General features: G+C 38.6%; 1 protein-coding gene across 3 annotated transcripts; it reads left to right on the forward strand.

Moving 5' to 3' along the window:
- The first annotated feature begins 1530 nt into the window (after positions 1-1530).
- Positions 1531-9152, forward strand: LOC107785116 (putative thiol methyltransferase 2). Of its 3 annotated transcripts, XM_075253464.1 has the most exons (8): positions 1531-1733; positions 2227-2357; positions 3170-3256; positions 4863-4963; positions 5041-5140; positions 7888-7934; positions 8083-8161; positions 8698-9152. In XM_075253464.1, exons 1-8 carry the CDS (start codon positions 1532-1534, stop codon positions 8749-8751), a joined length of 801 nt encoding a protein of 266 aa, XP_075109565.1. In that variant the 5' UTR covers position 1531; the 3' UTR covers positions 8752-9152. The 3 variants fall into 3 exon arrangements, with proteins under 3 accessions (XP_075109565.1, XP_075109567.1, XP_075109566.1); XM_075253465.1 differs by lacking the exon at positions 3170-3256 and having other exon boundaries at positions 1534-1733; XM_075253466.1 differs by lacking the exons at positions 7888-7934; positions 8083-8161.
- The last annotated feature ends 2217 nt before the right edge of the window (positions 9153-11369 follow it).

An 11369-nucleotide genomic window follows, 5' to 3' on the forward strand; every position in this document is an offset into this window, starting at 1 on the left:
CATTGTCGTCACTTGTGCTTTAAGTATTCTCTTTGATTTCGGTAAGCCTACAACCCGATAAGCCTTGGAGCAGGGGGATTTTTAAGCAACTAAATTTTTATCAAATTTAAATCCATAAAAAATTTGGATTTTACAATAAATTAAATATATATTAGTCCAAATAAATATTATGGATTGCTATATTTAGGTCAATTATTTAAATTCAATTAAATTGATTTAAATAAAAGTCCATTATACTATTGGGCTAGCCCATTAATTGGTCTTCTATCAAATTGGTCGACCCATGGTTCCAAGTCCAATGGCCCATAAACTTTTTCTTTGAGGCTACTCCACCCCACATCTATATAAAGGTGTCAAAATACAAGACTAGAAGCACATCAGGCAAGTAGAAGAAAGGCTAAAGAAGCTCTTAAGAACAACACCAAGATTCCTATATCTACCATCTTCATCTGTGGTCAAATTCCAAATACGAACTCAAATCATAGGCGAGCGGCTTCAAATCTTCCGTTCGTAATAACTCACATCAAATCCTGATTCGTGACGGTCTTCAAACTATTCTTGACACACCACAAATCTGAAATCCATCAAGTTCAAGATTAAGCTCTCGAGCCCTTGAACCATCATTCTTAAGGAGAAGAATCAGAGGACTACATCTCTTTAGATTTGAGATATTCTAGAGATTGTAACCCCATTGCTTGAAATCAAATATAATATTTATCACTATTTTTCTTGTCTTTATTAATTTTTTGCAGACACGAAATTTGGTGTTACACCAAACATAGTATAAATTTAGTACTATACTTTATCTTACCTTATCCACCTTGCCCCACAGCCAAACGATCCCTAAGAGTATTAAGTTAATATTTTCAAATATCACAACGTTAAAACAAAAATATTTTTATATTTAGAAGTTTAGATTTTACATTTTATCTAGTCACACAAATATTAAAAATAAAAAGTTTTAAATATTACATTTTATCTATAGTCGCACAAATATTAAAAATAAGAGTTTTTAAATTTTAAATTTTATTTATAGTCACACAAATATTTAAAATTAAAATTTTTAATTTTCATATTTTAATCTGCAGCCACACAAAATTTTAAAATTAAAAATTTTAAACTTCATATTTTATTTATAGTCCCACAAATATTTAAAAATCTTCTTACACAATTAAAGTGCATTATATAAAAAGTGAGAAAATTGATAAAGTAAGTAATAATCTGTTTGGCCGCTTCCCCAAAGCCATTTTTTTCTTTCTAAGTTAGAAGTGTTTGGCAAGCTTTTAGAAGAAAAAGGCAATTTTGGAAAAATAGAAACACTTTTGAGAAAAATATACTTAAAATCACTTTTTAGAAGCTTGACCAAATGCTAGTTACTACTCAAAAGTATTTTATAAATTAATTAGTTAAATACTAGCTGTTTTTTGATAAAAATATTTTTAAGAAAAAATACTTTTCAAAATAAGTTATTTTTTGGAGATTGCCCAAACACGCTATAATTAACTGCCAACTATATTAATGATCCGACCCGATGGGAACGACCATTCTTACATTCCCGACGGGCCAACCAATGAGGACCCATTTGTGTTCCTCCTCCTATGCCCTTCTGTTCAACACTTTGCCATTATTAACTGCTCCCCTCAGTAGACTCGCAATGGCAAGAAACCATTCGTCGAAGGATTCACAACCTAAAGTTGACAAAATGCAACAGCTAGTTCATTCTGACCCTTCTGGTAAACCCTTCTTTTTTTGTGGGGATGGGGGTGGTGGTGGGGTGTGTGTGTGTGTGGGGGGGGGGATTGGCTATATGAATTCTTACTATTGTTTTGCTCCATTTGCATCTGTTTCTTTCCAATGTTCAATAATTATGATTTTACTCAATAAAAATTGAATCTTTATATCTCATTTTATGTGGTATAGTTTGACTGAACAAAGTGTTTTAAAGAAAGAAAGAGATACTTCTGAAACAAGCTATAGACATTTGTGTGGCTATAATTATCTAAATGGAAAGGTTTTTAATAAATTGTGTTTAAATAAGTAAGTATGATGTTCTTTTTGAACAGACTAAAAAGGAAAATATGCCACATCAATTGGGACGGAGTGATATCATAATTTTGCTCCATTTGCATCTGTTTCTTTCCAATTTCCAATAACTTTTTATTCTCCCCAAGAAAAATTGGATCTTTTTTTTATTTGATGTTACAAATTCACATATGTAATTGCTAGGTGGTTGGGAACATTGCTGGGAGAAGGGGTTGACACCCTGGGATTTAGGGCAGCCTACCCCAATACTTGTTGATCTTCATCAGAGAGGTGCCCTTCCCAAAGGCAGGGCTTTGGTCCCTGGTTGTGGCAGTGTGAGTTGTTTTGTTCTATCTCCTGATTCGTTCATGGGAATCGAACTACATCATGATGTTGTACTTCTTGCTTCATTATTGTGTCTTATATCTTGTTTTGTGAATTCTTTACATTCAGTCCGGTTTGATGGGGCCAGTTTTATTATAATACTCAATGATTTATGCTTTAAGAAAAAAGTTAGGTTTTCTCTGCTAATTGTGTAATGGTAATATCCAGAAATTAAGAGTTCATGCATGCTCAATTTGCATAATTATGGAAGGATGGCTGACTTTTATAGTTTCTGATTTTTCCTTATGAGAAAAGTCAAGTAGAATGTTCATTCAAAAAGAAAAAGAATAAAAAGTCAAGTAGAATGTTTTCTTCTGATTAATACATGAACTTGAGATTGTCCCCAGGGCTTTGATATATTGGCCAGAGCGCAGTGCGTGATGTGTGGGTTAGGCACATGTCACAAGTTCAAACCCTGCTGCAGAGAAAACGTGGTAATTAAGTGGAAAAGGTGGTAGAGTGGCGTACCCATTATTCGTCGAGTTTTGAGCCATGCGCTATTGGCCCTTAGGATTTCTAAAAAAAAGAACGGGTGATCAACCATTTATTTATATGCAACACGTGGTTCCAATATTGTTGTTATTAGGCCATTTGACACCAAATATTCATGGGTCTAATCAACTGATTTGGTCTTCCGATTTTTTTCTTTTGTTTATACTTTATACGTAGCACCACTGCTTCATTGCACCAAAAGCTACCTCTCTTTCTCTTTTACTTTTTTGATACTGTTTCGTTTCACTTAGTTGAAGTAAATGCTGCGCAGGGTCATGACGTGGTGGCAATTGCCTGCCCTGAACGCTTTGTTGTTGGCTTGGATATATCAGAAAATGCTATTAAGCAAGCTACAAAAGTAAGAGCTAATACTTTTGATCACTTCAATCTGGTGTGCTAAAACTAGTGTTGGGGCGAGCGTGAAGCGAAGCTAAGCCACAAGGCCCCGATTCACTTAAAACGTGAAGCGACAAGGCCCCGATTCATACCTGAGCCTTGAAGAAGTCTTCAACTTCTGAAAACCCTAGCTCTGTTGAGTCGTGCAGCTTCTGAATGTGGACTCACAGGTGCAGTAGACAAAAATTAAACCCTTCAGAAAGTATTTTTCTTTAAATTAAACCCTTTAAAACTTAAAAGAAAGTAAAACGCGCGCTTCTCGCCTCACGCTTCACTCTTTGAAGCGTACACTTCATCGAAGCCGCATCGCTTTCCCCCCATCTGAAGCGACTTCCTTACGGCTTCGCTTCGCTTCTTGGTTTAAGCGCAGAAGCGAGCGGTTTCCCCAACACTGCCTAAAACCTCCTTACAGAAATGGTTCAAAGACTTGTCTTCCAAAACTGAAATATTATGCAACCTCTCTGCTTATTCTTCACTACTTACTCTTATCTTGATGTATAGCTTGTTAATGCAATGTGCATTGGAAACTAAATAACTTCCTGACTGTTATCTTTGGCTGAAGAATTCGATTTCGTGAATGATGCTCATCTTCTTGCTTCCTTTGGAAATTTGACTTTTAGTTGTCAAGGATCAAGAATTTGAACAAATCTCTTTAAATATAATGTTAGAGTATGTTCCCTGTAGACTAAAAGGATCATGACTACCAGAGATATGCCCTTTCTCAGAATCCAACTAGGGGAGGTCCTAGCTCTGTAACCATTTGAGATTATGTGGTGGCAACAATTTCTTGGAAATTGGATGATGGAAGGTGCTTTTGATCTTAGCTGGACGCAGAGTGCCTTAGCTATCACTGTATGCCTTCTGGCCGTCCTTTTATGTTTGTTATGTTTGACCAACCCTGGGGGTGATGATGTTTGAGGGTAATGTTTGCTAGGAGCCACCATTATGGTGTAAGGAAGAGGGGGCTTAGTTTAGGTATTTTGGCGTGCAAAATAATCTCTTTCCGGAAGAAAGTATGATTGGATCCCTGAGAACCTAAAAATAGAAACTGATAAGGAGCTAGAAGTAGCTAGCTATGGACGGAGTGTAACCTCAAATTTTCTCTTGCATGCGTATGCTTATTACCTTCCCTTTTGTTTTATTGGGTGGATAAATTTACGTTCTTCACTTGAAGGAGGAGCTTTAGCTTTCGGTCTGTTATAAACTTCTTTGATCACTTAGCTAAGTTTTTCTCAGTTTGGTTGTTGATATTGCTGTGTGATTTTGATATAGGAAGTTTCAGCTTTTCGTCCAGAATTTTGAGTGACACAGAAGCTCAACCATGAGACTCTGCATTTAATTTTTCCATTGTCATTTTGGTCAAAGGAAATGCTTTTTGGAGTAGTAGTTTAGCCAACACTAACATAATGCTTCATATGTTGTCTGTTGTTCTTGAGGACCCATTTCAGTATATAGTTCTAACTTCTTGAAAGTTCAGAGAACAGGTTTATAGTGGTGATTCTGTTGGTTTTATTCATACATTCTGATGATTTCTCATGGTATCTACACCTTATTTTTGCACAAGGTAGCTGTTTTCATCATCAAAAAGTGCGGAGTATTTTGCTTTTCTAGAGGCAGATTTCTTCACCTGGCGTCCCACTCATTTGTTTGATCTTATCTTTGACTACACGTAAGGTTGACATGACCATGTGTTTATTATCGTACGAAATGACCAGTTATGTGACGGCATTACTTTCGAATTGGCAGTTTCTTTTGTGCCATTGAACCAGAGGTGAGAGCACAATGGGCCAGTAGAATTCGAGATCTTCTAAAACCAGATGGAGAGCTTATTACACTGATTTTTCCGGTTTGTCAATAGTTCTATTTCCATCAAATTTCTTCCTTTCTCATTTACAAACTTATGATCATTTAATTTCTTATGAGATAAAGAGTTAATAATATGATTGAAGTTACTTATAATATCATAGGAAATTTTATGTTATGCTCATGTAATAGATCCAATATAGGACTCGTTATTTTTCAAGTAAGTATCCTACATGATATCCTATGACGACGGCGGACTGTATAAGGAAGGCGGTGAGAGAGGTGTTAGGGATATATTCGGGCCGCACCGGTGGCCACAAAGGAGACTGGTGGTGGAATGCAGTTGTCCAAGGTAAAGTGGAAGCAAAGAAGGCGGCTTACCTGCGGTTAGTAGGGAGCACTAGCGAGGAGGAGAGGAGAGCGAACAATGAGAGGTATAAGGTAGCTAGGAAGGAGGCGAAGATGGCAGTCACGGAGGCTAAGACTGCAGTTTTTGCTCGTCTGTATGAGGAACTGGGGAAAAAAGGCGGGGAGAAGAAGTTATTCCGACTGGCTAAGGTGAGAGAGAGGACGGCTCGGGATCTGGACCAAGTGAGGTGCATAAAAGATGAGGACGGCAAAGTTTTGATGGGGGTTGACCAGATTAAGAGGAGGTGACAGACCTACTTTCATAAACTTCTAAATGAAGAAAGGGATCAGGATATTGTACTAGGTGAATTGAGGAATGCCGACAGTCCCCATGAATTAAGTTATTGTAGGGACATTGAGGTCGATGAGGTCATGGAGGCGATGCGTAAGATGAGGAGGGGCAGAGTTACCGGGCCAGACGAAATTCCGGTTGAACTTTGGAGGTGTGTGGGTAGAGCAGACTTAGAATGGCTTACTGGGTTGTTTAAATGTTATATTCAAAACTAATAGGATGCCTGAAGAGTGGAGGTGGAGTACAATGGTTCTGTTGTATAAGAAGGCGATATCCAGAGCTGTAACAACTATAGGGGTATCAAATTACTGAGTCATACCATGAAAGTTTGGGAGAGAGTGGTAGAAATGAGAGTGCGAAGGACGGTGTCTATTTCAGACAACCAGTTCGGGTTCATGCCGGGGCGATCTACCACAGAAGCTATCCACCTTATTAGGAGGATGGTGGAACAATACAGGAATAGGAAGAAGGATCTCCACATGGTGTGTATTGATTTGGAGAAAGCGTACGACAGGGTTCCTAGGGAGGTCTTATGGAGCTGCTTGGAGGCTAAAGGGGTTCCGGTTGCCTGCATTAGGGTGATTAAAGACATGTATGATAGAGCTAAGACTCGGGTTAGGACAGTAGGAGGCGACTCCGAGCACTTTCTGGTTGTTACGGGGTTGCACCAAGGGTCTGCGTTCAGCCCATTCCTATTTGCCCTGGTGATGGATGCACTAACTCATCATATTCAAGGGGAGGTGCCATGGTACATGCTATTTGCTGATGACATAGTTCTAATTGACGAGACACGAAGCGGCGTCAAGGAGAGGCTAGAGGTTTGGAGACATGCCCTTGAGTCTAAAGGTTTCAAGTTGAACAGGACGAAGACAGAATATCTTGAGTGCAAATTTGGGGTCGAGCCGACGGAAGCGGGAGTGGACGTGAGGCTTGACTCTCAAGTCATTCCCAAGAGGGGTAGTTTCAAGTACCTTGGGTCGGTTATTCAAGGGATCGGGGAGATCGACGAGGATGTCACACACCGTATAGGGGTGGGGTAGATGAAATGGAGGTTAGCGTCGGGAGTCTTGTGTGACAAGAAAGTGCCACCGTTACTAAAAGGTAAGTTTTATAGAGCAGTGGTTAGGCCTGCCATGTTGTATGGGACTGAGTATTGGCCAGTTAAGAACTCACACATCCAGAAGATGAAAGTAGCAGAGATGAGGATGTTAAGGTGGATGTGCGGGCATACAAGGATTGATAAGATTAGGAATGAAGAAATTCGAGAGAAGATGGGCATGGCCCCCATGGAGGACAAGATGCGGGAAGTAAGACTCAGATGGTTCGGGCACATTCAGAGGAGGAGCACTGATGCACCGGTGAGGAGGTGTGAGCGACTGGCTGTGGTGGGCACGAGGAGAGGTAGGGGGCGACCTAAGAAGAATTGGGGAGAGGTGATCAGGCAAGACATGGCGCGGATTACTGAGGACATGACCCTTGACAGGGAATTGTGGAGGTCGAGCATTAAGGTTGTAGGCTAGAGGGAAGTTGTGAATATTTCTACAGCGCACTAGAGTGAGATTAGCCAGTTAGGAGTTAGTTTTAGGATGCTAGTGGTCATCTACTGATGCAGGGCTTTATCTGCTAGTTAATATTATACCTTCTATCTATTTCGTATTTCTTATATTGCTGTTATTTTTATTATGATTCTATTGATGGTACTAATATATCGTCTCTTGTTGCTTTCTTGAGCCGAGGGTCTCCTGGAAACAACCTCTCTGCCCCTCAGGGTAGGGGTAAGGTCTGCGTACATATTACCCTCCTCAGACCCCACTTGTGGGATTATACTGGGCCGTTGTTGTTGTATCCTACATGATATCAGTGAAATTGTCAGTCTTCAACGTTTTCGTGCTATTGATGGAAACATCATTTACATGTGCTCTTATCCCCAAGGAAAGGGGCAAAAGATAGTCGCATTGCTAGGTCAAACCTACAATTTGCTAAAAGGGTTGGTAGCTCAATGTAATTTACTATGAGTTAGTAGATTTGCTATTCTTGGCATTATTTCCTTTCATTTCTTCCTCGGCTTTGAGATTCTTGTTGTTTTCCAGATAAGCGACCATGAAGGCGGGCCTCCATATAAAGTATCAGTTTTCGAGTAAATCTCTATTTTCTTTTAGTCTCTTTATAGATCTGCTCCCCTCAGAGACTTCTCATCTTGTTGTGTTAAAGTCGCTGAATTTTATCTAGCTTCTTTCATGAGTTCATTAATATGAATGACTAATTGTTATGATTTCTCTGAGTAGTTATGAAGAAGTCTTGCACCCCCTGGGGATCAGGGCAGAGTCCATTGTGGAGAATCACTTCGCTATTCCACCTCGGAGAGTGAGTACATTTGCTTAAATTTGGGCAGTGACACTTGGCATATTTCCTTTGCTTCACTGCACAACACTTGCATATTTCTTTGTGAAAAGTTCATTGCTATTGAGAGCCTTGCTCTTCCTGCGCATGCCCATAAGAACAATGCTAGAAATTATTCATATTGAGCAGCCTGGTTTACGAGGCATCCCGCATTCACTCAGGGTCCGGGGAAGGGCTGCACTCCAAGGGTGTGATGTAGACAACCTACCCTAATGCAAGCATTAGTGGCTGCTTCCTGGCTCGAACCCGTGACTTAGGTCAAACGGAAACAACTTAACCATTGCTCCAAGGCTCCCGTTTCGCTAGAAATCATTCATATTAAGGACTGATATTTGGTGAACACCTGGTTGGTTGTTGTTGTGCGTATATGAGTCTGAGACCTCGTGATTTCTGCATAATGATATGCCAATTGCAATCTTATTTGGATTGTAGTTTTCTCTAAGGTAATTTCTCTGTGCGATAGGAGTCTTTAGTACTATGCTTTCTTGTTATCTTTACAGGGAAGAGAGAAGCTGGGAAGGTGGAAAAGGTCCATATGCAAATCCTTGCTCTGAATATCATTTCAACCTTGTTGGTTTTCATTCTCAGGTTGTGCCATCTGTTCTGTGATTCCTCCCAATGTATATTGTTAACAAACACACAGAGAATTATATGTACACAGGAAAGAAAGAGCAGGAGTTGGTTCTGATGAATCGACAAGTGAGACCTATTAAAGTCCACTTGCCCATTAATAAACCAACCCCACATAGCTTATGTTTGGTTATGTGAGGCATGTATTAAAATTTCTCACAGGTAGTCAACTTGGGTCCATCTAATGGTGTACTTAGTTGTTTGGGCTGAAGAGGAAGATATTAGTGTTTTTTTTAAAGGTTTAAAAGATAATATTAATAATACAGAATCGTGTAACTATGTCAATACCATATTGTAATTAAAGGATACATCCATTTTTCTTTTATTAGTCATAATATTAGTGTCTAACTCGCTTATACTACTACATGTTAGAGTTTGCTGTATTGGTTGTGGGAGTGCATTGTTGTCTTCTGATATGGTCTTGTGAGATAACTTTCAGGGTTGAATTAGACTTGGAGTTTAATTTCATATTAGAGCCAAGTCCATTTATGTCTTGGTTTACCAAATGTTGGAATGCCATGTTATGTTCACGCTCAAGATGTCTAGCCTTGAGTATGCGGATGATTTTGATAGTATCTCATGTTAGTGAGAGAAAGAGTTCCTGTCTTCTTATATGAACTTGAGTAATCTTCACCTTGTGAATCTTTGGGGTGAAGTTAGGATCAGTTTATTTTTTATGGCGTTAACAAGTTAACATATTTACTTGTTAATTTACTCACTTTATGGTTTTTCAACTAAATGTCTGATAAAAGAGAATTCCTCAAGTGGTAAGTACCTCTACCTCTAACCTTAAGGTTGCGGATTCGAGTTACCATAAAAGCAAACTGGGGAAGCTCCTAGGGAGGGGTAAAAGAAAAAAGCCTAAATGTGCTAAAATTTTATCTCCAAATTTTCTTCCACGAATGATAAAGTCTAGTTCTCCATTTGCATTTATACCCATTTTTTGTGTCACATTTTAACTTGTGTTCGCTTTGTAAAAAAAATTGCAAGTGTACCCGCTTTTTTGCATAACTTCAGCATACGGGCTGAAGTAGCAAAGACAATCACGCAAAACTTAAACATTCTAGTAGACGGGCTTGAAGTTCAGCTCTAGAGCTAAAGTTTTTGTTATGTAACTGGCGAATTTCAGCTCTAGAGCTGAAGTTTTTGTTTTGTAACTGGCGAACTTCAGCTCTAGAGCTGAAGTTTTTGTTTTGTAACTGGCAAATTTCAGCTCTAGAGCTGAAGTTTTTCTGATTTGCTCGTCTCACACATGAAAATGTGTAAGCATCTATATTCATGCTAGTTTGTTACCTAGTAAACAGTTCTGGTTTTTGTGTCTGTTTGTTGTTTAAAGATGTTCTGTCAAGTTTTTGGTAGGAGTTTGGGTAGTTAAGCTTTCTTTAAATAATGCAATCGTGTGGGCTGTTGCATGGACGTTCGCCGTTGTTATGCCTAGGCCTCAATTCAAGTTTGCTTACTGTTATAACAAGTAAGTCAATTCTTAGATGCAAATTGAACATGTTGAATTTATGTTGGAAAATGCAAAGGCATTAAATTAGTTCAGGCATGGAGATAAGCAGAGTCAACTATGGAGACTAACAGCAACAGAAGAAAGAAGAAGAAGAAGAAGAAGAAGAAGAAGAAGGAGGAGGAGGAGGAGAAAGGGGGTTGAAGTTGTTTAAAAAGTGGGTACAAGCTAAAACCTTTTTAAAAAATGGGTATAGGTTAAATGGGGGCGACCAAATAGGGCGCCCTGTGCAATTTTTACAATCATTTCCCACGGAGCCCCATTCTTAACCAAGACATCCCCAAATCTCTTTTCTAGTATACATGTGCCTCAACTATTTTATCAGGTTCGAGTACCTTACTCTAACGTAGATATCAAGTAATTTGGGCAGAAATAGCATGGGCTAGCCAGTTTTCGGACTGGTAATTGAAAAATAGCCAGCGTTTGCAAAATCATTGAAAAATAATCACTAGTTTACTGCAACACAGAAAGTTTCTAACATAATATACCAGAGATTGGTGCACTTGTCTGTATATGAACTTCTAGCATATTATGCTGGAACTGTAGCACACGGAAAGCTCCATCTTAATATACTGGAGATTGGAGCACCTGTGTATATGCTGGACTAGTATATTATGCTGGAAGTTCACATCTAAAAAATTCGAACTCCACTATATTATGCTGGAATATTTTTTTGATTTTGAACAGTGTTTTCGTTCAGATTTATCTTTACATGAAAAGTAGCTAAATTTTGATTACTTTTGAAACCGTGACTATTTTTCAATTACCACTTATAAATCTAGCTATTTTTGAATTACTTAAAATTTTGTTGTGATTATTAGAATTTGAACTATGATGTTTCATGATTTTCTGTTTATCACCCACTTTACTAACCTATGGGCGACACATTATATAGCATGGATATTTATGTGCTATCCACATAAGTGCAACTGATTAAGGCATGTGAGTGTCTTTACCATCTTACTATGTTTAATTGATAAATCGCAAAATTAAGAAGTTGAATTACGTACAGAACCGTGCAAGATGTCAATG

This window comes from Nicotiana tabacum, chromosome 5, assembly GCF_000715075.1.
Source record: "Nicotiana tabacum cultivar K326 chromosome 5, ASM71507v2, whole genome shotgun sequence".
NCBI lineage: Eukaryota > Viridiplantae > Streptophyta > Magnoliopsida > Solanales > Solanaceae > Nicotiana > Nicotiana tabacum.

What these genes read in the sequence shown, in the direction of transcription:
- LOC107785116 (XM_075253464.1), top strand. Translation starts at nt 1,532, where the DNA reads ATGGGAACGACCATTCTTACATTCCCGACGGGCCAACCAATGAGGACC. An exon ending in AGTTCATTCTGACCCTTCTG is followed by an intron (nt 1,734 to 2,226) that starts GTAAACCCTTCT and finishes TGTAATTGCTAG; the next exon opens with GTGGTTGGGAACATTGCTGG. An exon ending in CTATTAAGCAAGCTACAAAA is followed by an intron (nt 3,257 to 4,862) that starts GTAAGAGCTAAT and finishes TGCACAAGGTAG; the next exon opens with CTGTTTTCATCATCAAAAAG.